This window comes from Ceratosolen solmsi, unplaced genomic scaffold (genome assembly GCF_000503995.2).
Source record: "Ceratosolen solmsi marchali unplaced genomic scaffold, CerSol_1.0 scaffold16, whole genome shotgun sequence".
NCBI lineage: Eukaryota > Metazoa > Arthropoda > Insecta > Hymenoptera > Agaonidae > Ceratosolen > Ceratosolen solmsi.
The window spans coordinates 464236-491699 of record NW_011948451.1 but is presented as its reverse complement, the minus strand read 5'-3'; the positions used below and the strand labels follow the sequence as shown (position 1 = coordinate 491699).

Genomic DNA, 27464 nt, shown 5'->3' with positions numbered 1-27464 from the left:
CTCTCTATCACACACATACACTCACTCTATATATGATTCTATATATATATATATATATATATATATATATATATATATACAAGTTATTTAATGAATTTGAACAACTGTGGATAATACATCACAAATGAGTGAATTAAGAAATTTATTAAATTAAAATCAAATCATCCATTTATTTAAAGTAAAAATTTATATAACTATTAATAGTATAGAAATCTCTTTTTATATAATTATTTATACAATAATTATTTATAATATCTAACAATAACTACTTATAGTATGGAATTTAAACTTATGTATATATATATATATATATATATATTAATTTTCATAGAATTTGTACTTTCACATATTATTTCACTGAAGTATAACATATTTTGCCTTTTAAATTTATCTTTTTTAAATAATTTTAAAATTTATCTGTACTATATCAGAATATTTAAATATTTAATGTAAAGATGCAGTTTTAATATTATAAACAAATCAATCAAGGCTTGAAGCTGTATACAGGTATAATCGTCTCTCAATGTAATATAATATAATAGTTATATTATAAAATAATATAATATAATATAATAGTTCGTACTAGCAAATATTGTTTTTCTTATTTTGTCCTTACCTTATCTAATATTGAAAATATTTTTGACAAAATGTTATTTAAATAAAATAAAAAGCAATTATTTATGAATATAATAAGAAGCAATAATAATGAAAACGGAGAATTCATCAGTCAATATATACTTTATATACGCTGGGAAATGGGCTGTAAATGTATCGCAAAAAATTATTTTTACATATTAAAATGTTATTTATTATATTATTAATTTAATTAAAAAAATATCTGAATTTATGAAATTCTTTCATTAAATTTATGTATGATCAACATATTAGTTTCTTCAACTATCTTACATTATTTTTTATGGATAAAAAAGTCGTTCTTAAATAACAAAGGTTTTATTAATTGTAATAGCGTTTTATATTATTTAGTAGTTTTCTGTATACTGAAGTAATATTGATTAAAAAGATAATAATTGTTTTGTAGTTCAATCGTTAATATCGCATACATTTGTAATTTACCTAGATAATTTATAGATAATAAAAGTTAATATACCGAAAATTATTTATTTATAACAAATGTGTATAAGAGACACGCTGATAATGAAAGATAAGAAATACGTTTATTTAATCATGATAATGTTTAAGCATAGTTTTAAATAATATAATAATGATAATATTTCTTGTTTAAATTTAAATTTCAACAATTTTAATATTAACGAGAATAAAGATAATAAAGTAGAACGAATAAGACAAATTGATTGTAAAAATAATCAAATTTTCTTATGCATATAAATAAGTTATATGCTATGCTTTTTTTACACTCTTCAATCTAATATATTAATACAAGAATCTTTTACTTTCTTACAATTATTATATATATTTTTCTTAAATATCTTAATTTATTACAATTATTGATGTGAATTTTGAAGTTTATACGGGATAAGGATTTCTAAGTTTTACTTGTTTTATTCAATTCTTACAAAGTAAATCTATTGATTTTCATCTTAGTAACAACATTCAAAATATACGTTACAAGTAAAATATTTTCATAAAATATAATTTCAAGTAGTTGTAGTTGGCATTAAAATTTATCCCTCGAATCTTTTATAACGGCCAGCCTGCATAATAGAATTTTAACAATAAATAAATGTTTGTTTTAAAGTTATGTGCATGTAAATATTTATGTGATTATAGTTATAAAATATATCCTTTTTTGATTAAGAAAATTATAAAATTTCATAAAATAATAATTAAACATATGTGAAAAAAGGATTAAGAATTTGATTCTTTAATATTAAATTAATCATTAATTATAATGTTTAAGAACGTTTGTCGATATTATTATATAAGATATTTATTACCTATTCATATTCAGTATTAGATATTGGCTGAATTTATGGAAAATTAAATAATTTCAAATGAAATTTAAAAACACAATGTAAGCAAAATAAGTAAAATACTTACCTCTAGAGGTTTGCAATTATTTTCACAACAATTATGAAACTCTTTCGTTGGATAAGCTGAAATTAAATGTAAATTATAAAATCCATTGAATTGCGAATAAAATAAATATTGAGTTTAATTAAATACTAGAAAAATATATTATTAAAATTTGAACAAATTAGAAATATTAATATGAGAAAAATGATCAATTAATTTAAAAAATTTTGTAACAAATAGTATGTCTTACCTCTACAATCTGATTTACATTGTTTTTCAGAATTGTATATCATTTCATCTGTAAAACAATATGATATATTAGTTCTTGGAGTTTGGAATAGAATTAGAATGAATTAAATATAGAAAAGATGAATAATTTAATATGTTTAAAAAAAAAAAATTAGAACTTAAAATGTATTTAAGAACAATAGATTAAAGTTTATATTGCTCTCAGATAATTTTGTGTATTGCAATTTAAGCTTAACTGTTCATTACATCATTTAATGTTATTTGAATAAAGTGAAATGTAAAATAATTTCTTTTGTACACGGTAGATTAATGTTTAAACATACATGCAATTATTAATAGATTTATGGGTAATATTGTATAATGGATAAGAAATTCTTAAAAATTTTTGGGTTTTTATATATTTTTTTGTCTTTCTATTTAATATTGAATTATTAAGAATTTTGTTTAATGTACTCAGTTTATTAACATAATGACAACTTGTACAATCAATATACATAATATACTTATGAAAAAGTTTCATAAGATAAAAAAAAGAAAAAAAAAACGAAGAAAGTAAAACACTTATAATAATAATAAAAAAAAAAAAAAAAAAAAAAAAAAAAAAATTTCATTTAAATTTACTGACTTTCATTCACATCAAATTTACAATTATCGTGATAAGAAAATTAATGATTTATATTATTTTAATGAATTTATCAAAGTAAAATAGAAATTTGAAATGTTATAGGAATGATAAATTTGTATTTCATTATAATTACTTAATATGTAAAATGAATAGATGATCGATAAACTTGTTAATATTAACTTTTAAATATTATTAACTTACTGTTAGTAGTTTTTACGACGCATACATTATTACAATGTTTTCGTTGCCTGTGGGTGTGGGCCTCTAGATATTTACAAATAAGCACATTTTAATCAAAATTAATTTTAGTACGTTAATAAGTACGGTAATTTTATCGTATAAATTTATAATTATTCTGCATGTTTTAAACGCTATTAAGCATTAAAATTGATTTGCTGCTATTGTTATTAGGAATTGTTTGACGATGAAGATTTAGTTTACAAAAATTGGAGTTGTATTCTATTTTTAAAATCACATGTAAATTTTCATCTTAATTAATTATAAAGTTATTAAAATTTTGTTTAAAAAATGATTTTTAAATAGTATAAATAAGAAAATATGCCTTTGAAGGCTAATTTTTGTTAAGGATTAAATAATTTCTTACGCACACACGATTGCTGTAATTAAGTCACTCGTGCAATAGATTTATCTTTACATTCGTACGTTTATAAAATATATCGACAATTTTTTATTAATAATCGGTAATTAAATGTTTTGGGAAAAATTATTATACTGAAATTTAGAATATTATCAATAATATGAAGAAAAAAAAAATTTTTAAGCCTTAAAAAAATTAATATTCTTGAAAAATTTACAAAAATTATATTTTGTAAGAACGTTATGCGATTGTATCAGTTTAATTGCTGAATAAATAGCACATATCGATTTTTAGCATTTTTTTTTTCTTTTTAGAATTTTACTCCTATAATTCCTCAAAATAATCTCTAAATTATCTCGATAGTTTTTAAGATTCTTAATCGAAGCTCTGCTTCAAGTTTTCGTCCGATATAATCTATCAGGCAGGCTATACATATATTTATCGCAGTATTAATTATTATTTACGAATTGTTCAAGTGTTTTTCAAGCGATTCTAAAAATTCTAAAGTTTTGCTAATTTATTAAACTATTGCTGAATATCGTTTGTTAGGTAAATTAATTGTTTGATATAGTCTTAGGTGTTTTCTTAAGAAGCGAACATCAGACAATTGTCGATATATTTTCGTAATAAATGAAATTAGCTATCATAATTTATGTTGCACTCGCTTAAAATGGCAGGCTAGCTTTATCACAAAATCTTATGTGTGCTGTTATTTATAAATGAATTAATATTTCATTAGTTGTATATTTTTATTTTTGATTTCGACATGCTTTTTTATATGTTCATTTCTTCGTTATTAGTTAGATCAAATATATTTACGTTTTACTAAGATCAAGCATACGGAATATATAGTTTTCAATGCCACTTTCTCAACTATTTAAAATAGAGATTTGAGTTCGATTCTGTTTTATGTAATTTGTTTTTTTTTGTTTTTTTTTTTTGTTTGATTTAAGTAATTTATAAATGGATGTTACGATTAAATAACATTAAAAAGTAAAAATTTTTTTATGCCATCAACGCAGAAATTCGCCATCACATTGTCCAATTTATATAGCTGTTATCTTCATTGTGGCCTTAACATAATATTAATCATTTCTGTTTACATTAATTGTTTATCTTTCATTCGACCTTCAGCCCCTCCTCCACTGACTTTTTATATAGGGGTTTTCGCCCCATTGTACTCTTTAACTTTTGTTTTTTTGTTTGTTTGTTTGTTTTTTTTTTTAACCGCTTTTATTTCCAATAGTTTATTGTATTTATCGACTATCATTTTTCAATAGCTTTCACATTCGAAATTATACTATACTTTTTTCTATTTTACTCACCTTTTTTCAAATCTTTTCATGGCGCGTATCACCGAATTTTGTTAATAACTTTAGTTTAGTTAAATTAAGCAAGTTTTAGTTAAAAATGATTGTTTCAGTATATAACGGATGTTGACAATTAATGGATATTATTAAAATTCCTCTCCTTTAATTTATGTTAATGATAATTTTGTTTGTTTTAATTGACTTTAGAATGAACTTCGTTCACATACTGCGAGCTATATGAATAAATTATATAGACTGAAAAAGTATAAAGCTTATTACGATCAAACTCGGAGTCTGATAAGTCTAAATAAAAATAATCTGTCTGGCATTCTTTTGAAATTTGAGAAGTTGAAGAATAAATTAAAAAGCTTGGTGAATAATTTTTACTCGTGAAAAAAAAAAGAAAAAGATTTTTCACAGGAAATCACGTTTATTATCTATTTTTGCAATTTTTGCGCATCAAATGCGCAATATACACGCAAAAACGCAAATATACACCTACCTATCTATCAATTTTGATTTTTCCATTTTCTGTTTTATCGATCGACAGTTCTACGATGCTTTGATTTGCATTCGCATTTCTCTATTTAATCCATACTATACATTGTAAATGCTAAACTATGTGAATTTGATAAATACTCTCTCTTCATATCTCTACATTTATGTTATAATCTTTATGTTGATGTAACCTAATGCTACCGGTTATAGTTTGTATTCTACAGTGTAATTATCTTAATATATTATTGTGGCATTAAAAAAAAATGGGCGATGTCAATTCGAGAATTACTGGTCATAATGAGCTTTAATCACTGCTATTTATATCAGCAATTAAGATTAATAATCTGTTTTTAATAGCAGATTATATAATACTACATTTCATGTCATATAATTATATTTCAGAAAGTTTATTATAATCAGTGATTGTTTATTGTATGGATTTTCGAAAAAGGATTTTAAATTCTTTTACAATTTTTATGGGATCTTTATGTATAACTTTTATCCTTCCTAATATATGACTAATAAATCATTTGTTTTATAGATTTATCCATTATTTTTGGAATATAATAAAAAGTGAATTTCAAAATAAATTTTATATGCAAATTCTATATATATATATATATATATATATATATATATATTAATTTAAATATTTACTTATCAATTATCATAATTAATTTACTTTTATAAATAAATATATATATAATAAATTAAAATATATTTTACTTTTGCAGCACTCCAAGCAGATATCTTTATTAAATAGTACATCTCCTGTATAACGAAATTAACTTTATTAGTTATTGTATTTAAGAAAAACTTATATTAATTAATATTAATTATACCTGTAACGATTAAACTGTAGCTAACAACTAGTAACAAAATAAGTACAGAAAACTTCATTTATTCTTCTTTTTTTAAATTTTCTTTAAACACTTTAAACTCAACTATTATTTAATTCTTTTTTAAATAGCAAATATATAGTATATAAAGTAAGATTAGTAGTTTATGTTCATGAATTAGCAATTAATTATTGATGAAATCATAAAATAATTAATGACGTCAGTGGAGTATATTTTCCGAACACGTAAGTAAGAAATATATATATATATATATATGTATATATTGCTTTTACGGTATTTCACATTTATCGTATAATTAATAAATAATTTAAATTTATTAATAAATCATGTGCTATACTTTGTATCAAATTTTTTGTATATATCATTATCACTTGATACAGATGGTTTGAGATTCATTTGAAGCTTTGATTAGCGATATGTAAAATTTTCCTAAAAACACGAATTACTTATAAATATGTATGCAAATTCTTTTTTTTATTCAAATTAATATTTATTAAAACTTAAAAATTAACCGTGTCATTAATTATAAAAATGACTTTATTGTTTAGATTTTACTATTGCCCCATTACTAACGTTTTGCGACATTATTTTTCTTATTTTACAATTATTCATTGTAATTAAATTTACTTGTTTTTAAAGCTCAGATTTTTACTACGTCAAACAAAGCGTGAGATCATTGATAGTTTAGTAATAGTTAAATTATTTACATTGATTGAGCAATTAGACAAAAGATTATTGCTTCGTGCTTTCCTATGACTATAATGTACAAAGCAATTTTTTACTATAAAAATTTTAAATCATATGGTTTGTACTTATTGTGTTAAAAACGAGTATTTCCGGTTTAGCTAATAGAAATTTGATGCTATTGAAATTAGTTTATTTGTTCTTGTTTATTAGTGTATCTTCATATTGTGCTTACATTTCCGCTTTTTTCTTAAATTATATGCAACTTTAGGCATCAATTGTCGATATTACCATTTAACTTTAGAATATTGCTTATTTTTATTTTAAATTACCAAAACATATCATTTTCACTAATAACGTCTTTGTCTTTTAATGCCTACATATTTAAACTATTTCGTATAAAATCTTTGAGAGCGAAATTTGATACTTTTTTTCGAAAACTGTAATTCCATTTAGAGGATGTGAGTAAACTGAAATAAAGTAGTATAAAGAAAATTTTAGAAATACCTTTTTCTTTCTCTTATTCTCTATAATAAGAATACCAAATCATGGATAATTCAATTATAATCTTGACGTAATTTGAATTTTGACGTTAGTTATATAAATAAAGTTTTATGAATAATTTTAATAATTAATTATTTTATATCCCAAATAAGATAATTGATAAATAAAGAAAGTTGAGCTTGATTATTTGAATCTCTTGCTTCTAAGACATATAATATTCTATTAATGTCCATGTAATTTCTATGCATAAATAATGAAAGTAGCTTCTAAAGAAATACTATAACTTATTGAAAAGATATTATTTTATTAAATTTTCTTTTATTCTGTAAACAACATTACGAGCTCTGTAATTTGGTAATAGGGTACAGCATAATAGCCAACATAATACTATTAAAGCAAATTATTCAATTACAATTTTAGTTATTCATATCATTCAATGTGAGAGTGCAAATAGATATAAATACTTAACAAAAATTTGATCAAAGTATTTGTTTAGCTGATATAATAAATTTCAAACTATATGAGATAATTAAATTTTAAGATATGGTTTATGAATATAAAAATAAACATTCTATGAATCAAACTTATATGCATAATTAGACAATGAAACTCTAAATATAAATATATACTTATGTTAGTAATATCATAAGTTAATTAAAATGTTTAAACATATGTAAATTGTTTCTCCTCTTGAAATAGCAATTTCTTTTCATTTATTTTCAATCAGTTTCAACATTCAAATTGTGATTGTCGGTTTAATCCTTCCATATATATATATTTATATTTTTTTTTTTTATATATAGTATGAATAGAGTTTAAATTATTTCATTTTCTTAAAATTTAAAAAAATATCAAAAACTCCAGGAGGGAATGCAATTTATTAAAGGTATTGAATTAAGTCATTTTTAAAGTTGGCGTTTTATTGTGTCGATTGTGAAAACAAAATCATATTTATTATAATTATTTCAGCATTTCTTATTATACTTATTGAAAGAAATATATATTTTTTTTTTTTATTCAATAAAATTATTTATGTTATAAATATAATAAATATTGGAAAGTATTAGTTAATTTTGACGTAATTATAAATACTTTTATTTCTATAGATTCATTATTGCTTATAATCATTAATTTCAAATTTTAGACAATTGTAACATTATCAGGACATATTTACAATTATCGAATTAATGAAAAAAATTTAATAAATTATTATGTTTTGTTGTATTTACATTCAAAGAATCTATTTACAGTTTAAGCAAATATTTGTATAATGTAAGACATGTAAATTTTTGAATAATTAATTACAAAATTCTTTATTATTGATTTTTTTATTATAATGATATTTCAATGTATTTAATTAATAAAAAATAATTTGTTCAATGTTGTTTTTCTATCTAACGCGAATGTTTTATATGTATGGTGATTTGTTTTATGAAATTAAAATTTACGTGTATATTCATTTTAAATATATTAATAATGTATTTCTACTAATTTTGCAATGAACAATATTGATATGTAAAAACCTTTAAGTAGCGTTAAACATCTTGTTTTTAAATTCTTGGTAGTAAATATTTTTATTATTTTTACAATTGCTTTTCCTATTACTTGCACTCATTATAATTATTTTTTTAAATTGCTAATATCAGTATATAGTAAACAAACAAAAAAATCCTTTATATATACATTACTATAAAATTATTATTGAAATTATAAATTAAATAACAAACTTGTTAAAATCTATTAGCATATAATTTGTATAAAATGTCAAACTTAGTTATATTAAAAAATCCTTTAAAACATTAATATAGTTATTGTTTATTTATTTTTTCTTCGTATAAATTGTAAATTGTAGTAATTTAATTAATTATTCCTAGTTTGATAATTTAGGATCTTTTGACAATTAGTTAAAAAAATCGATTAACAATAGTAAATATCAAATGAACCAAATGTATTTTAAATCATATTTGTTTATACACTACTTTCCGATAATTCTTACTTCTATTATTAATTCGATTAATTATTAATATTTTTCTTTTTCTTTTGAATTTAAGCGAGAAAAATGATTCAATAAATAATTAACGTGCATAATTTTGTTAAGGATGTAAATTGGAAAAATTCCGTTTATAAACCATTTATATTAGAAATAAATTGCTTAAAGTTCAGCGGTATTTTTCATGTAAATTTTATAGGTAAATAAATCTAACTAATTAATCAAATTATTGTTACCATTAAACCAATTGCATATGAAATATTATCGAATGAAAATAACAAAATTACTTATATTTTAGTGAAAATATTATTCGATTTTATTATTATTACTTATTATTATATATAATTTGTTTCTTTCTTTATAATTAATTCTATTATATTTAATGTACATTAAGATCAAGCTTTTGGATACAAATTTTTAGTAAACACTCTTATTAATTAAATATATATTAAAATATAATAATGTTTTTAAAAATAAAAAAATTCTTTGAATATTTATGAGATAAAAAGTATTTGTGATTATTGTCATAAACACAACTTGATTCAATTATATTTGCTTCTAAATTAAATATATGCGATATTGTTTTAGTAGTTAACAATATTTTTCAGAATTTACGACTGACTATTAAAAATAACTTTATCTATTCCCTGTCAAATTCATCACAAGTGTAGCTCATGGATTTATCGTATATTTAAAAAAATATATATCATATCCCAATATTTAATTTATAATTGAATAGAATAAAATGTTTTACTTTAATTACATTATTCTACTTTTTGTATCGTTCAAATTATTTTTCGATAAAATGAAATATTGATATATTTTTCAATGTCAGTGTACTATAAAGATAAAAAGTGATTTTACATATTTTACATGTATATAAGTTTATACGTTCATTGTTATAATTTATAATACTATTATATAATATATGAAATTTGATATAATATTCATGAAATTTTCGGGATTATGTATATTTTGTCATTTAGCACTACAATAAATTACGATACTAATGTTAATACTCAAGTCACTAGTTATTTAATTTAAGATTTATGATTTTATTATTACGCGTATTTACCAATTTAAGAATTTATCTAAACTACACGATATGTATGTAAATTCAATTCGCATTTGCATTTTACAAACGAGACGACAAAGATATTTGAAGATTATAAGAGCTTTAGGTTTCAAAGCTCAAAAACTTTTAGGCATTGTCTTTTATCATTAATCTAGACAATTTGCAAAGAACTATAATTATTATTGTGGACAGACAATCAGTTCCCTACTGATTGCGTTATTATTACCTATTAAAAATTTAAATAAAATATATTAGAATTATTAATAAATTAGCATGTATTTGAAGTTATTATGATGAAAAATAAACAATGTTATGAAAATCTAAATCTACAGACTCATTGTTGTTCTTACAATTATTATAGAAAAACAGTTCTGTACAAGTATGAGTATTGAAAAAAGTTATCATTATCGTTTATCGATAACGATATGCTTATACAAATAATAAAAATAAATTTTAGACGCTTATTTTACCGATGGGTAATTCATAATTACTACAATCTAAATGTGAGTATCAATAGTTCTGACAAATCAAGTGCTGAAGTGAAGAATTCGTATTACTCGGAGGATAATATAAAGTCTAATGTATTTTGTTTTGCAATTCATTAATTGCATTAACTTTGCTTAATTAAAAAATGTAATATAACGGCTATTTAGTAGTTATATAAAAAAAAATTTTATCAAGATAAGATTTCATGATGAAATAGTAGATAATAATTAGATAATATAAGGATATTAAGATATTTTTAGTTTATTACATCACCTCACTTGTACTTTATATATTAATTTGTGCTTCATGCGTAAAAGTTAATTTAATCGAATAAACAATCGATTGTATTATTTCAAAGAAAAAATGCCTTTTGTGAAAAAAGTAGTAAAACCGTATTATGATTTATGCATGAATAATGTATTTCGATAGATTATTTTAGAACATAACAAATCCAAACAATATGTATACATATACATATACATATACATATATATTGTTTTGATACCTCTAGGTATATAATATTTATGAAAAATTTTATAATATACGTTAGAACATATATATATATATATATATATATATATATATATCTGATCTACCTGACTTTTCGAATGAAGAAAAAATTACTTCTTTAATAAATAATTCTGAGCATACTATTAATCGACTATCGACATCACTTTTTGCCTTTTAGTTATCGTCCTCCATTTATTGATAATTATCGTTGCGTGTTGTAAAATTATACTTTAATACAAAGATTATTTTATAACAAGATATTAAGTAAATATTGTGCTAAAACTATAGTGTTATTGATATACTAATATATTTTTATTTCAATAATTATTTATGATTGTCGTATATATTTTTTAAGTGTTACGGTGAATTTATTAACCTTTCATGATTGTCTTCGTGTGGTTGATAATTTTCGAAAATTAATATCAATTTTCATATTTGTTTGTTACAATATTTGAATATAAAATATTTAAATCATTTTATTATACATATGTTTCTTAAAATAACACGCTTCTATAATTATACAAACTGAAATTAATATTTAAATAAATTGGTACACATTTTTCCATTCACTATTTCATTTAAATTATCTCAATGTGAATGTATTATTTAATCTAAAATTCGAACGTAATTTATGTATTATATAATAATTTATAATTTATTTTGTGTTATTTTTTTGTATTAATTTCTTGTTTACCAAACATTATTAAGACTTTAACCGTAAACCATCATTATGTTTAAAAAATATTTAGTTTATTATTAATGTTAAGTTTTCATTAAGATTGCAACGCATAGAATAGAGTCGTTTAATGTTTATTTTGATACGAAAACATACTTAATAAAATATAAAATAGATATTTTAATTTTGTTAAGATTTTTTAATAGTTTTTCATAACTTTATCACAATCAATATTATTTAATTTTTCATAGTTTGTTTCGAAAATCAATAAGAAAATGAATATGTAATTTGATAACAAGAAAATTCTAGAATATTCGTAGAATTAATATAATCGTTAAAGTTTGATGAAATTAAATTTGTAAATACGTTTCTTTTTGATTCGAAGAACATTATTATAAATAAAATGGATTGATGACGATAATCATAATAAATATCGTTGATTTCAAATAATTTTTTTACTTTGTACGATTGGCTAGTACATTGAAATTTATTATATTAGATAATAAAAGATTAAATTTTCTATTAATAATTCATTAATAATTTTGATGTTTTCAGTTTAAATATGAGAATTGTTTGCTTTGTGGCGCCGTTATGCATATTATTTTGTAAGATAATATTTTTTAAACTTTTTTATGTGACGTATTGTAAAAAAAAAAAAAAAAAAAAAAAAAAAAAAAAAATACTGCGAACAATGAAATGGATTAATATTGCTTGAACCAAATGTTTTTCAATTAGGTAGACAATTTAGTTTTGTAAGACCTTTAGAGGGACCAAATGTTAGAAATGCAAGGGCAAACGAATTTCCTTTCGTCGTATCTATTATGCGATTAAAGAGCGGACAATACCTTCAACCGGAAAACGATCATGTTTGTACAGGATCATTGATTACTCTTAGGGACGTTGCAACGGCTGCGCATTGCGTTGTTAATGAAATGAAAATTTCCATAAGAATAATTATTGGATCAACTGATATTAGACTCGGACAAAGGTATTATCCATTCTGGTGGTTGACATATGATGTATGGGCACATCGTAAGGGCATACAGCCTCAAGTGGATTTTAACGATATCGTTAATATACGGGTGATTCTTTTAAAAATTTCAACTTATTAATTAAACTATTGTTTGAAAAACAGACTCCTCGAATTTTATTGTTTTAAATATATACTGTACTATGGGATTTTGTAGCTAACTGCAGCGGTTCCAAATAGTATCGTTCCAGCCGAAATTCCAAATATACCGAATGCGAGACTTAATAGATTACAGGTTATAGCCGTAGCATGGGGTATATTAAATGGCACTCACACTAATCCATTCTTAAAAGCTGCTAACTTACAAGTTATATCATACCGAAGGAGTTTGGAAATAATAGGAAGTTCATATCAACCTCTTGATATAATTGAAACACCGTCTTTATTAACTTACATGCAACCTCATGTAATATTAAGTTATGTAAGTATATCATTATTATATAAGCATAGGTAGAATTTTTTCCATGTTGCTTTAAATATTGATTGAATTGAAATAATTTGTGCGACGATGAATAGTGTATTTAAGTAAATAGGGATTCAAACGAATTTTTATATTTCGAATTTTTATAATAGATATGTCGATTGCTTGAATCGTGTTTGAGAAATTTTAAACTATAAAAATGCTTAAAGTATAAAGAATTATTCTAAGATAAATTCTATTCTATCGTGAATTCATTTTTGTTTCCATGTTTCACGAAACACAAGCGCACGCAAGCTTCACACTATTACGTTTAATTATATTATATTTAATTTGAAACGTACAATTGTCATAATAGTGTGCTGTTTCTACACAATTATCATGAAAATTATATTAAATCTTTCATACATTATAGAACAAAGTTATGCAACTGATTTCAAAGAAAAATCCTTTCGGAAGAACGTATTTTTATTAATAATATACTGTATTGCTTAATTTCTACCCATTGATCAGGCTCGTTGCTTTTGAAATATTTAACTTTTCAAAGTATATTGAACTCGATATGAAAAATTATACATTTCATTCTCAAAGTCAAAATTTAGTTTACTAAATTTAAATGTAAAAGCTATTTTTTAAAGAGAAGGCAAATCTTAAAGTGCCAAAAGTATAATTCTCATTACAATTACAAATTTAACCCTATGATACATTGAACTGAAAGATTCTTTCTTTTTTATTGCGCATTTTAGAATGAAAATTGTTGATAAACTAAGTAAGAAATAATTTGAGCGAATTCATTTTTTTTTTTAGTTTTTTCTTTTTTTTTAAGCTTTTTATCGTAATTTTTTTTTTTTCTTCTTCTTTTTTTCTTTTAGTTCCAGTCGTATAACTTGCAATAGTTAGAATGTGAAAAATAAAGACATAAAAATACATAATTAAAGCGAGTATTTGAGAAATACTTTTGAAGTAAAATCGATGCTTTTAACTGATTATTATTATCACAAGTAACGCTAAAAAAAAATAATGTTCAAATCAGATCTAAATCAATCTGCTCAAATATCAAAATGCTAATGTTGAATAATGAAATTTGATAACAATTCAGAAATACTATGTCGATATGTTTAATTGATTACATATAGGCCAGAAATAGCATTAAGTGAAAGTTTTCATTTTTTTCAAACTTACATTTACTTACATTTACATTTTAAATGAAAAATCGTACAATAATATTTTCAAAGTTCTTATTAGAATTGACAATGTGATCATTATTTAATATTAATATGTAATTCATGTTTTATTCTTATAAAAATATTTAAGCGTAATAATAATAATAATAATAATAATAATAATAATAATAATAATAATAATAATAATAATAATAATAAATATCCGTTTGATATATCTTGACACTGCTACATTACACCTGCAAATATGTTACTTTCAGGGCGATAGTGGTGGTCCACTATTATATCGTCATCAATTAGTCGGAATTCATTCTGGAGTTTGTCCAAAGAATCAAGAAGTTGATAATAATCATTTAATTAACGTTCACGCTTCAATGCATTATTATAGAGCCTTTTTTCTGGACGTTAGGTATTCCGGAAATTAATGTACTTCGCCACATGTTGATAAATAGTATATATGTAAAATTATTATTTTATATAAAAATATTCTATTATTCAATAAATTACGCTTATTGAAATTTCAATTACGAAAAATAAGTCTCGGAATTTATTTATTTAAAGTGTAATAATGTTTATCACATCAAAAGAAACTATCTTATTTGTTTTCTTAGCTGATAATACATTTCTGATAATATATTTCACTATTGATAAATTATTATTATTATATTTCATAAATATAGCTTATCATAAATTTTTGTATATATATATATATGCATGCATGTGTATAATGTGTATATGTGCATATTAATGTACTGAGTATCAATATGATTAATAAAATAAAATTATTTTTGTAATAAATAATATATATTAAGGATATGTTTTTTTTTTTTTTTTTTTTTTTTTTTTTTTTACAATAATATTAAAAAATGGTATGCAGAAAAGGTAAAATCGTTTTTAGTCCTATATCAGGTATTTGTATTAATGAAATGCAAATTAACGCAATCAACAATATTTATATAACTTACAATAATCCACCAATGAGTTGATTATATCTTCCAGTACTCTTTATTCCTTTTCTTCTCATATTTTCCTTATTATGTTATTTTATTCCAGCGGGGGTTCTTTCCCCATTTCCCAACATAAGATAATACTTCACCTTACCTAATAATACATTAATAATATGCGCATTATATAATAATAAACTATGCCACAGGCTAATCAAGTTATCTGGCAAAGGATTATTAACAAGCTGATATTAACAAAGGATATTATTCAATTTATTAAAAAACAAAAATAATCTTCCACAATTGATAAATATACACGATTTTATTCAATACCGCAACAGATTTTTTTTTCTGAATATAATATTTTCTATAAATAATTAAATAAACGAATAATTTACTAGTTTCATATATTTTACATTTATAACTTCTTACACTTATGTAAAGTCATTATAATAAAATATATATTATTGAAATTAAATAATTTATGCTATAATTTGTATTTTTGATACTTTTACTTTAATTAGAAAAATAATCATTTTCTATATAATACTATATAATTTAATATTTATTTTTATCATCCAATGACATTTGAATCAAAATTTTATTTTGCATACCTTAGATATCATGTAAAAAAATAAAAAAAAAAAAAAAAAAAAAAATCTGACGCAATTATTTATCTAAAGCCTTATTTGATTAGATTATATATTGGACAGTTAGAAGAAGATAGAGTTACTTATTCATTGTTCGTTTTGAATTAAGAAAAGAATATCATTTCATCGGTAATGACATTTTTGAAATACTTATATATGGTTAATTAATTATGAATTATGCTGATAATTAGTAGATGTCATTGCATGATTGTAAGTTAAAACTTTTAAACTAATGTCTTTCTGTTGTATCAATTATTTTTAACAATATTATATTATGAATATTAAGACACACACCAGAAAAATATTTAATTAACAAACATTGACTTTAATTCTCATTAGCTTTGATCAAGTTCTTTCAGAAATAATACAGAAATAAAATTATAAATTAATTGTTAAAGCAAAAAATGTTCAATACATTTAATACAATAATATCATTTACCTGCTGAATATTTGACGATTTCCATTGCGTTGCCTCCATTTATATTCACCGTTAAAGCATAATAAATAATAATAATTCCATTCCTCTGTGTACTACACATTTATCAAATTATCGTTCATAAATAGCTCATTCTTACCAGTCCTACTGTAAGATGCATTGTTCATGCAGTTGCTTAAAATAAAAAACAAAACAAAAAAAAAACAATAAAAAAAACAACAACAACAACAAAAAAAAACAAAAAAAAAAACAAACCAAAAAACAACAACAAAAAAAAAACAAAAAACAAAAACATTGATGTACAGTATTAGTATAACATTAATTAATGCAGCTTTTGTATTTTATATCTAATAATAAAAGTGTAAATAGTAATAATGAAAATGATTGAATTTTAATTTTATTTATAATTAACAAAAGAATTCTGATACATTTCATGCGATTTAAACATTTTGTAATATATATTTTTATTTTTATTATAATTTTGTTATTTATTAAAAAATACAAATATAGATTTTTCTTAACCTAAAGTGATATTAAGTATTAAACTTAATATTTAGTTAAGTTCTATCCGAACTCATGACATTCAAATAAAAGTGTTTGTAAGCTCGCAAAGACGAGTGAAGATTTATTAAATCAGGATGTATTTCTCCTAATATATTTGGCAAACTTCCTGAAGTAATACCTATAAGTCGGTTTCCATATAATAACGGCGCACCACTATCACCCTGAAATTTTTTTTTTTTATATTTGTTATAAATTTAATAGCTCCCATCATTAATATTAAATGTGTATGAATAAATAAAAAAAAAAAAAAAGAATGAAAAAAGTTGGACAAAAATAGTTTACAAATATTTATATACGAAGCTTCCGTAAAAAAATTGGCTCTATTATCTCATTAAGATTATTAAGATTATTAGTAAATAAGTTGGAATTTACAATTTTTACATCATATATATATATATATATATATATATATATATATATATATATATATATCTCCAATCGATTAAAAATTTATCCGTATTAATTGTTTACTTTAATACAATTATAAACATTATAATTATTATTACGATTATAAACATAAATTATAAAAAAAATTACGATTAAAATATTACACATTGTTGTACATAGATAATATATATTTCTTTCATATGTGTATTAATTTCAATATTCAATATGTTGTAAATAATTACTTGGTTAATTATTAGCTAAAATTAATACAGAAAATGATATTTAAATTTCAAATTGTAATTTGAATATTTTATTTTATTTTATTTTATTTTATAATAAAACGTGCCTTATAAAAAAAAAAATCTTTTATTATGTTTAACGCTCACTTACTTGGTTCAATATAACATATGGATTTCCTGCAGAGCATAAGTACTGATATTCATTGAGAATAACATTTCTCTCAATGATGTTTCTTATTCGGCTCTTACATTCCCTATTTGATAAGACGTTTAAAGTAGCAGTTTTTAACAACGGACTGGGTTGAGTATTATTTGGAGAGCCCCATCCTACCACTCTTACCTCTGCTCCGTATAATCTATTATTCGGCACATCGAAAAATCGCACTGGAATAATTGAATTTCTTACAGCATTCGTTAACTGTAAAGAGACTGCTGTTATTTGGATAATTAAAGTATTAGGATATTAGGAATGATTAAGCGAATACGCGCATTATAAAATCATAATATTAGGTGTTAAATGTTTGCTTAGATAGGTAATTTACTCGTATATTGGCGATGTCATTTCTGTCGGTGAATCGGGATTGTAGACGATGACGCGCGATCCACTGATCATAAGATAACCACCAAAGTATTCGATATTTTTGACCTTCTCCAAAATGAAGTGACCCGACTGAAATTTGAATAGCTGTCTGATGTTCCCCCTCGATACAATGTTCAGAAATCGCAACATCTGTTCTAGTTATGAGCGTTCCTGTACATAAATGGTAAAATTGTAGGTTGTTTCGATTATCAGCAGCAACTTGTACCATTGATACGACATAAGGGAATTCGTTTCTTTCCGCTAATCTAACTTGTTGTCCAAGCATGGGCTTCGTATCGATAAAAGTATACCGATTACCTATTTAAAATCAATTACAACGTTTGTTCATTAATTTTCCATCTATTGATCGGCGAACAATGACTTTTACTTACAAAGTATTAGAAGCTGGATTGAGAGGAAATAAATATTCATCGGCATTTTCTACATATATTCGTTCAATGTAGGGATGTTTATTGCAATGGTCGATATTCCGGGAGACTTTGACGGATCGTAAGCACTTCGTTTCGATGCGAGACCAGTGAGTCGATAAATAATTGAAATTTAGTGTATAGAGTAAGTAGCACTTTCTCTATATCTGTATGGAAATAACGTTATGTTGTTATATATGTTGTTTGTCGATTAACGAAGATTCTCTCTATGTCGCAATGTATATGCAAGTCATACAGATTTATAATTCTTAATATTGAGAATTATTGAGCAGTCGGTAAAGCGTAAAAGACATCTCGAGCATGGACTGGTTTATAATTACATGCGTGGCGAGCGTAATTTATTAGGTAAATTATTAAAATTAAAAAAATTAGTCACCGAGTTGTTAAATATTGTAATGCAATTTAGATGATTGAAGATGATTTAGATGAATTTGAAATGTCAAAGTACTTTTTGAACGGAGAATCACCGTTTTTATCACCTTCGCCTAATTAAATGGATAATCAATTGTAATGGATTTATTCGGCTAAATCGCAATAACTGCTCGAGCTTGTTAATTTTAATCTTTATCAAAAATATTGACCAATGTAGACCAATATGCTGCCGTCAAGAAATTCATAATTCAAACAACGCGTTCTTTTAATACTAACGGATGGAGGATAAAAGGATAGTGTTGCGGTTTTAAGGGAAGATTGGAGTAACGTAATGGCGTGATCGAATTTGTATTCTAATCGTGTCCTTCTACCTGTCATTCTACCCCCTATCTAACGAGTAAATAAATAAGTGAGAAAAGCCCGGAGGGCGTTGTTGCTTCATTTATCTAACGACTGCTCTCCTTGTCCGATTAACCCCGCTCAATAGCGACAGCGTTTAACGTAATCGTACTTGGAAAGCAAGTACAATCGAATTATCGCATCGATTAATAAAAACGGCTGTGGTCCATAAAAATAATATTTATTTTAAATCATTCGATTTCTTATGAAATTCTGCAGTTTCTGCTATATGCAACAATCATAAATCTTAATTTATATTGTATGCCATGAGCATTGTACCATTGTACATAATTATGTATACATAAAATATTATATACATACAAAGGAACGCGCGCGTAAAGTCCGAAGATAACTTGAAGAATATAATTTGTAATAAATTGTTTGTATTACAGTTTCGTTGAAAGAAAAATATTCCCATCGCGAAAAAATATTATCATAATATATTTACATTATAATGATACTAATGAATATTATCGACTTACTTAACTTATCCTACTTTCTATTTAACAAATATCTAAATATGTATAATAGGTGATTTTTAAAACTGCCTATTGAAAAACAAAGCCTTATGAATTTGTCGAATATATATTAACTTATTGTATTGTAACTAGAAAGTGAATATTACCAATTAAAAAGCATTAAAGTTGACAAATGTTATTAAATTTTCATTATTTGTCTTTTCATAATAGACATGTAATTGCGAAGAATTAAAGAGATAAAACGAGCCACTCAATTCGCTTACTATAATTGTTGAGAATGTAGTTTCCTCTTTTAATAGAACCAATTTGAAGTATTTTGTAAATATGTTGAAATCGAAGTTATTGGGTAAATTTCCAGTAAGCGGCAGATTATTTTTTCTTAACTATTTCATATAATATGAATAATTATTCATATTAAATATCTACACGTACAATTTCATTGTAATCTATTATTTTATTGCTGAAACTGTACATAAACAATGTAAATAAACTTCAAATTTTCTACTCTTGAGTGTGCATACATTCTTAACCATATTTTTTAATAAAAACTAAAAAATTCAAATAATATCTATATCTTATAACAATTAAAATATCACATTTAAATATATATTATAATGAGAATTATTCTTTCCTCGCGTAATGTGCGAGTGTAAAGATGAACAAATTTTATACGACAAATATATATATATATATATATATATATATATATATATATATATATATATATATGCGTGTGGGTGTGGGTGTGGGTGTGTGTGTGTGTGTTTAATGACTTTTTAAAGCCATAAATTAATCTTAATAATCGTGACAAAATATTTATGTAAAAATGAAAATAACATTTTTAAATTGAAATGTTTATTTAAATGCTTAATAATACATATTTAAATTATAGTTTTAAAATTCGATAAACTATTAATATAGTTTATACATTGAAATAATATACAGCGAAACATGTTTTTATCATAATATTCAATATTTATTATTACCGTTATATTTACATCATTTTATTATATTAGTAAACTTTTTTTGTATATCAATGACTTCAATAATCGTTTTTATAAAAAAATGAATGGATATATTTAAATATATATATATATATATATATATATATATGTGTGTGTGTGTGTGTGTGTGTGTGTGTGTGTGTATGTGTGCGCGTGTGTGCGCGCGTGTGTGCGCGCGTGTGTGCGTGCGTGCGTGTGTGTGTGTATGTAAGTTTATAGTTAGATAGAATTTTAATGGACGGTGGCCATTTTTTAACTAATTAAGATATGTTTCGTATCAATGGATGACATAAAACGGTTATGCTTTTGAAATTTTATGGTGATTACTTCTTTAACTTTAAATTTATATTATATCTAACATACAATTGTAGCTAAACAAGCATTTTTTAAATGAAATGTTAATAAATAATTCAGTAAGTTTCATAAAAATTATTGAAAAAATTGAATCCAAAATAAAGTTTTTATAATTTTTAACATTTTAAGTATTTATTTTCGTTAGTTATTCGTATAGATAAATATGAAATATATGAATTTGTATTAATTGAAGGATAATTTTGTAATTAAAATTATTTTGTATAATTTTTTTAGGTAATTTCGAATTATTTCGAATGCTTTTGTTTTCGATTTTAACTAATTGGTACTAGCATATAGTAACTTCTATTTTTATTTATTCTTTAAGAATATTATTATGCAAACACAATTTGATATTGCAAGATTAAATTTTATAATTTAAATAATACACCATTAGGGCGTAATATTTTACTTGTTCTGTAAACATAAAATTCTTTTATTATTGGGTCTTAGTAAGAGCGAATTTCTAATTTTTACATTTCTCACAGAACTGAAATTAATTGGAATAATTAATAATTTAAGTTTTATGGGGACTTTTAGTGTGATAAATTAACAAATTCAAATTTTTGATATTTTTAAATGATTGCGTAACAGAATTTCTTTCAATTGGCCTTCAAAGGACACGTAACAATGATCCACAGTAAATTTGATTTAGTCAACGGACATGAAATTCTACAAAATTACAAAACTATAAACTATTTATTGTATTGCAAAACAAAATAAAACGAAAAAACAAACAACAATGTTATTGATGGTATGATAAAAGTAATGCAAGCCTCATTTTTATTACGGATGAATGTACGTGGAGTAAGTAAGTAATAGTATCAAGGATATTTCTAATCATAACGAATCCCCTCCGAAGTACGGTAGTTATTTTATTGGTTTATTTAACTTATCACAATTGAACAACTGTTAACACATAAGGCATTGTAAGCAACGAGTCAAAATAAGTCGTTAAATATGCTTATTAAGTTATTTTTGAAAATGTATTTATTTAAAGTAGAACTTTTGAAAAAGTCAATTATTGTATTTTCAATAAAGAATTAATATTACATTTCATCTGTAACAATTGTTATGGATAATAATAATCGTTATTAAGAGTAGTGTTATGCTACCACGAATCAGTCAATCGGAGTAAAATTGTCTGTTATATAGTAGAAAAGAATTTTCAATTAAACATTTACTAAAACTTTAAAATATTTCTAATTAATTGAATGGCTGCACTGTAAAAAATTTTTCTCGACTGTACGTAGAATTTATACGGAACGTGCGTAAAAATATACGTTACAAAAGTTATAATCTAACTATTATCAATAACATATCGTGAATTTAATATTTTATTTTAACACGTATCTATTAATTTGAAAATTTCTACATATAATTACAACGCAAATAATTTTAACATACATATTTTCACATACTCACGCACGCAAGCGCGCACGCACACGCACAAAATACATGCACATAGGCACACGAAGTGATATATATATATATATATATATAGAGAGAGAGAGAGAGAGAGAGAGAGAGAGAGTGAGTGAGTGAGTGAGAGAGAGAGAGAAACATCTTTGTAACGTAATTTATTTTATGAAAGCCTATTCTCTTATTAATTTTCATTATTTCTAATATATCTAACAGATTTTATAAAATATTATTTGTCTACCTGAGAGTAAAGTTTTGTCGAAATTATAAATAAAAGAAAAAAGGATCATTTACATTAAAATATCACAAATATATTTCTTAATTTATGTATTATTAATTTATGCTTAAGTTTTATTAAGTATTTTAAAAAGGCATTTTTTGTAACGTTCTAATAGATATTGTTATAAAAATATAAGTAAATGTATGTTATTGCAATAATTGTATTTATATACATACATATGTCAAGTATTATATTACTTTAAAGTGAATGATTTTGATTTATTATATAAAATATATATAATCGACTATTGTTGTTGTAATATTAATATTAATTAATATCTATCAGTATACCGTAAAATTTTCGTGGTAATTTTATATTACTAATTTTTTATGCATATTTTATTATTATTCATTATGCGAAGAAAATTTATTACAACTAATAATAATATAATATAAACAAAATATTCTAATAATTCTTTAGGTTTACGGAATATGTATGTAAATATTAATTTGTACGTGCATTGTGAATTGAAAGAAAATTTTTGTTTTGTTTTAATGCCTTTCCATAAACTTTATATGTATGCCGTAGAAAAATTATTGTCCACAATCTCAATTTCAAAATATATCTTAAATGCTTTTAATATTTCACATGATATATCATGTCGTTCTCGTATGGTCTGTTTTCTTAGTCTACTACTTATCTATACAAATTTTTTTAATGAAAAAATATACTACTCGGCTTGTACAAGTATAAATTATTAATAAAAACAAAAAAAAAATGAAATAAATAAATAAATAAAAAAAAATATATATATATATATATACATATATATATCGGTACTACGTATTATTATTCAAGTAGTTTGTGAAATATAATATTTTAATTTTTTTTTTTTTTTTATAATACAATAAAGATTTAATTTACGTTGTAATGTTAAACAAAAAAAAAAAAAAAAATAATACAATCTTTGGCGTAAGTAATTTTGCGCTTCAAAATGCTTTCGAATAAAAATTTTTTTAACATATAAAAATAATTTTATTCAGTTTTCGCGCATATCGCATAAATTTCAGTGAAAAATAAATTATGAACTTACAATTAATATTTTATTATGTAACTATAAAATATTTTAAAACGAATTGTAATCAGATTTAATACGAAGTAAAACAAATCGTTGTGTTTTTTTTCAAATTTGTTTTTTTTTTTTTTTTTTTTTTTTTTTTTTTTTTTTTTTTTTTTTTTTTTTTTTTTTTTTTTTGCCTGTGCTATTATAAACGCATTATATTATACATAATATTGTACAAATTAATTTTCACATCATTAAGAAGTACCTATTATTTATTTTTGCAGAAAACTTAGTGAAAAAAAAAAAAGAAAAAAAAAAACTACAAAAAAAAAAAAAAAAAAAAATAAAAAAAAAAGAAAGAAAGAAAGAAAGAAAGAAAATAGTATAACAGTTTCTTTTATTGACAAATTTTATTTTGTTAACTATATATCAAGGTTATCAACTAATTATTACGTATTGTTAACGATTGTTCTTGGCTAGTAAAATTTCGATACTGCTTTTGTGAATACAAAACTCTATATATCAAAGTATGTTGTAACGTTTACGATCTATTTTAAATTTTACGGAGTTTGTACAGGTATCGTTCGTTTCACCATATTGATTGTAATTAATTGAAATTGATTAATATGCGAGCAAAAGTCCATATCCTTATTAGCTACTGTATTATATTAGGTAAGAAAAAAGGAAAGAATACTTTTTTTTTTTTTTTTTTTTTTTTTTTTTTTTTATTATTATTCTTATTATTCTTATTATTATTATTGTTTTTCTTTCTTCTTTTTTTTTTCTTTTTTTTTTTTTTTTTTTTTTTTTTTTTTTTTATTATTATTCTTATTATTCTTATTATTATTATTGTTTTTCTTTCTTCTTTTTTTTTTCTTTTTTTTTTTTTTTTTTTTCTTTTTCTTTTCTTTTAAATATTTTACACATTTTACATATGAGAAATGAGAATGTAATGAGAATTAGAATCAATACTCTCTCGATATTGTAATGATATTATTATAATAAGAGCATATTTTTATGAAATAGGAAGCCAATATGATTATATTAGTACGAAGCCAATGATAGGACGTAATGTGCAAATAGCAGCAGAAAATGAATATCCATTTATTGTATCAATAATTCGAATTAGTCAGCACAATACGAACTCTGTATTACATTGTTGTACGGGTTCGTTAATTACTAGAAAAGATATTGCAACAGTCGAGCACTGTTTGGAGAATGAACAAGAAGACTCGATGCGAGTAGTTGTTGGTGCAGTTGACTATAGACAAGGTGTTAGATTTCCCATACAGTGGTGGATAACGTATGACGTTTGGGCTATATTTAATGGTATCGCGATTGATTTTGAAGTAAACGATGTTGCTAATATACGGGTAAAGTACTCATTAAAGATATCGTATTAATTATATCGAGATATAAATAGAAAAATTGACTAGCATAATTAATTTATGTATTTATACATTATATATATATATATATATATATATATATTATTTATATATATGAAAAATTATTTTCATTTAGATGATTCACGCAGTACCTAATGCGATACCTCGATTGCCATTTAATAATGGACTAAATTATAGATTATATGGGAAGTCGGCTGAAATGGTAGGATGGGGCTTAGATAATGGAACGGTAATCAATCCAGTATTGAAAAAGGCAACGGTGAGAGTTTTAACAAACAGAGACTGTGTTGCTATTGTTTCACGTCTTGCATCCCGGACAGTTGCTCTAGACAAACGACAAGCATTATGTGGTGCCGCACACCCTTATGTAATAATGACATTGGTAAGTGGCGATTTCAATGCTTCTGATAAATCAAATTATTGAATAAGATAATTCGGGCTATAACGACGCATTTGTGTCTATCCAAAGCAAGATCGCTTGAAAATATTAATGTTTTGCATGCTGTATGATATACATTGCCTTATCATATTAAATTAACAATCGATATTATTGAATTTTTAATTACGGGTATTTTTTTCTTTTCTTTTCAATCTCAAAAGTTTATATACCCAATTGGTCATTTAAATACGATTATACGCGTGCGCATGTGTCTATGCTTACGTGCCCCATCTGTAACAACGATGATTATATTTTCAGGGAGATAATGGCGGTCCACTTGTCTATAAAAATAAACTAATAGGTATTACTAAAGGAACTGTGCCAGCATCAATACCCGTGACTGATCCAAATTTAATAAATCTTTATATGTCTATTGAATACTACAAACGCTTCTTTTATTCTAATATGGATATTGCCAATATTTGATTTACGTATTTATTCTTAAATACAGCAAAAAGAAGAAGAAGAAGAAGAAGAAGAAGAAGAAGAAGAAGAAGAAGAAGAAAAAAAGATAATTGTACACATATGTAAATATAAAAGAAAATTAAAATACTATTAGTACAATGTACGACACTATACGTAACATGTATCATAAATATAATAATATGATAAATAATGTATGTATGTGAATAAATATTATTATATTGATTATGTTATTTGACTTATAAGATGTTTTTTTTTTTTCTTCGTTCAATCATAATTGTATTTTTTAATATATTTCAATATATGTTAATATTATCTCTGTTTCTATTTTTTATATTTCCTCAGTTCATAAATACAGTAATTAATATTTATTATCCATATAGAATTACATTCTAATAATTCTTATTCATTTTATATAAAAAAAATTTTTATTTATCATAATGTTTAAAATAAAGATTAATTGATTAATTGATATAATAAAATTTGCAATTCAGCTACATTTTTACGCTTGACATTTCTCTGTTGACCTGATTAAGTACAAATTGATGTATATATATATATATATATATATATATATATATATAATATCAAGTTCTTATATCATTTTTTTTATCAACTCTTCATTATGTAATAAGCTATTTATCTAATAAAATAGCTAATCTTGAAAGAAACTAATCTTTAATTAATTAAAATATTATGTGGAATGCTAGTAATTATAATTTTAATTTTGAGATAAATATATCCTGCCTGACTTTATATTATTGCTTTAAGTATTATTATTAGTACGAGTATTAGTGTTCGTGTTTTATGTATTTTAGGTATCATATTTAACGAACGTAATGTTGTTTTGCCATGCGTCATACCATTTGTTCTTATGAACTTATTCAAATTAAACAGGTTATAAAACTTAAATATGATAATTAAAATTTTCGAATAATAATACTT

At 23.0% G+C, this 27464-nt stretch overlaps 2 protein-coding genes and 1 long non-coding RNA gene across 3 annotated transcripts; 2 read left to right on the top strand and 1 right to left on the bottom strand.

The window, feature by feature from the left end:
- Positions 1–1480: 1480 nt before the first annotated feature.
- Positions 1481–3096, bottom strand: LOC105366589 (uncharacterized). The gene is made up of 4 exons (XR_913014.1): positions 3071–3096; positions 2246–2293; positions 2020–2075; positions 1481–1673 (listed from the first exon to the last, which is right to left on the bottom strand). It is a non-coding gene; the product is annotated as an uncharacterized LOC105366589 (long non-coding RNA).
- A 5081-nt stretch (positions 3097–8177) lies between these two features.
- LOC105366587 (trypsin-4-like) lies at positions 8178–15192 on the top strand. Its single transcript, XM_011505084.1, has 4 exons — positions 8178–8209; positions 12796–13142; positions 13248–13511; positions 14950–15192. Exons 1-4 carry the CDS (start codon positions 8194–8196, stop codon positions 15112–15114), a joined length of 792 nt encoding a protein of 263 aa, XP_011503386.1. The 5' UTR covers positions 8178–8193; the 3' UTR covers positions 15115–15192.
- Positions 15193–24677: 9485 nt separating this feature from the next.
- Positions 24678–26522, top strand: LOC105366620 (trypsin-4-like). Its single transcript, XM_011505119.1, has 4 exons — positions 24678–24920; positions 25275–25621; positions 25848–26039; positions 26355–26522. Exons 1-4 carry the CDS (start codon positions 24875–24877, stop codon positions 26520–26522), a joined length of 753 nt encoding a protein of 250 aa, XP_011503421.1. The 5' UTR covers positions 24678–24874.
- Positions 26523–27464: the final 942 nt, after the last annotated feature.

What these genes read in the sequence shown, in the direction of transcription:
- LOC105366587 (XM_011505084.1), top strand. An exon ending in ACGATATCGTTAATATACGG is followed by an intron (nt 13,143 to 13,247) that starts GTGATTCTTTTA and finishes GGGATTTTGTAG; the next exon opens with CTAACTGCAGCGGTTCCAAA. An exon ending in CTCATGTAATATTAAGTTAT is followed by an intron (nt 13,512 to 14,949) that starts GTAAGTATATCA and finishes TGTTACTTTCAG; the next exon opens with GGCGATAGTGGTGGTCCACT.
- LOC105366620 (XM_011505119.1), top strand. Translation starts at nt 24,875, where the DNA reads ATGCGAGCAAAAGTCCATATCCTTATTAGCTACTGTATTATATTAG. An exon ending in TAGCTACTGTATTATATTAG is followed by an intron (nt 24,921 to 25,274) that starts GTAAGAAAAAAG and finishes TTTATGAAATAG; the next exon opens with GAAGCCAATATGATTATATT. An exon ending in CTTATGTAATAATGACATTG is followed by an intron (nt 26,040 to 26,354) that starts GTAAGTGGCGAT and finishes TTATATTTTCAG; the next exon opens with GGAGATAATGGCGGTCCACT.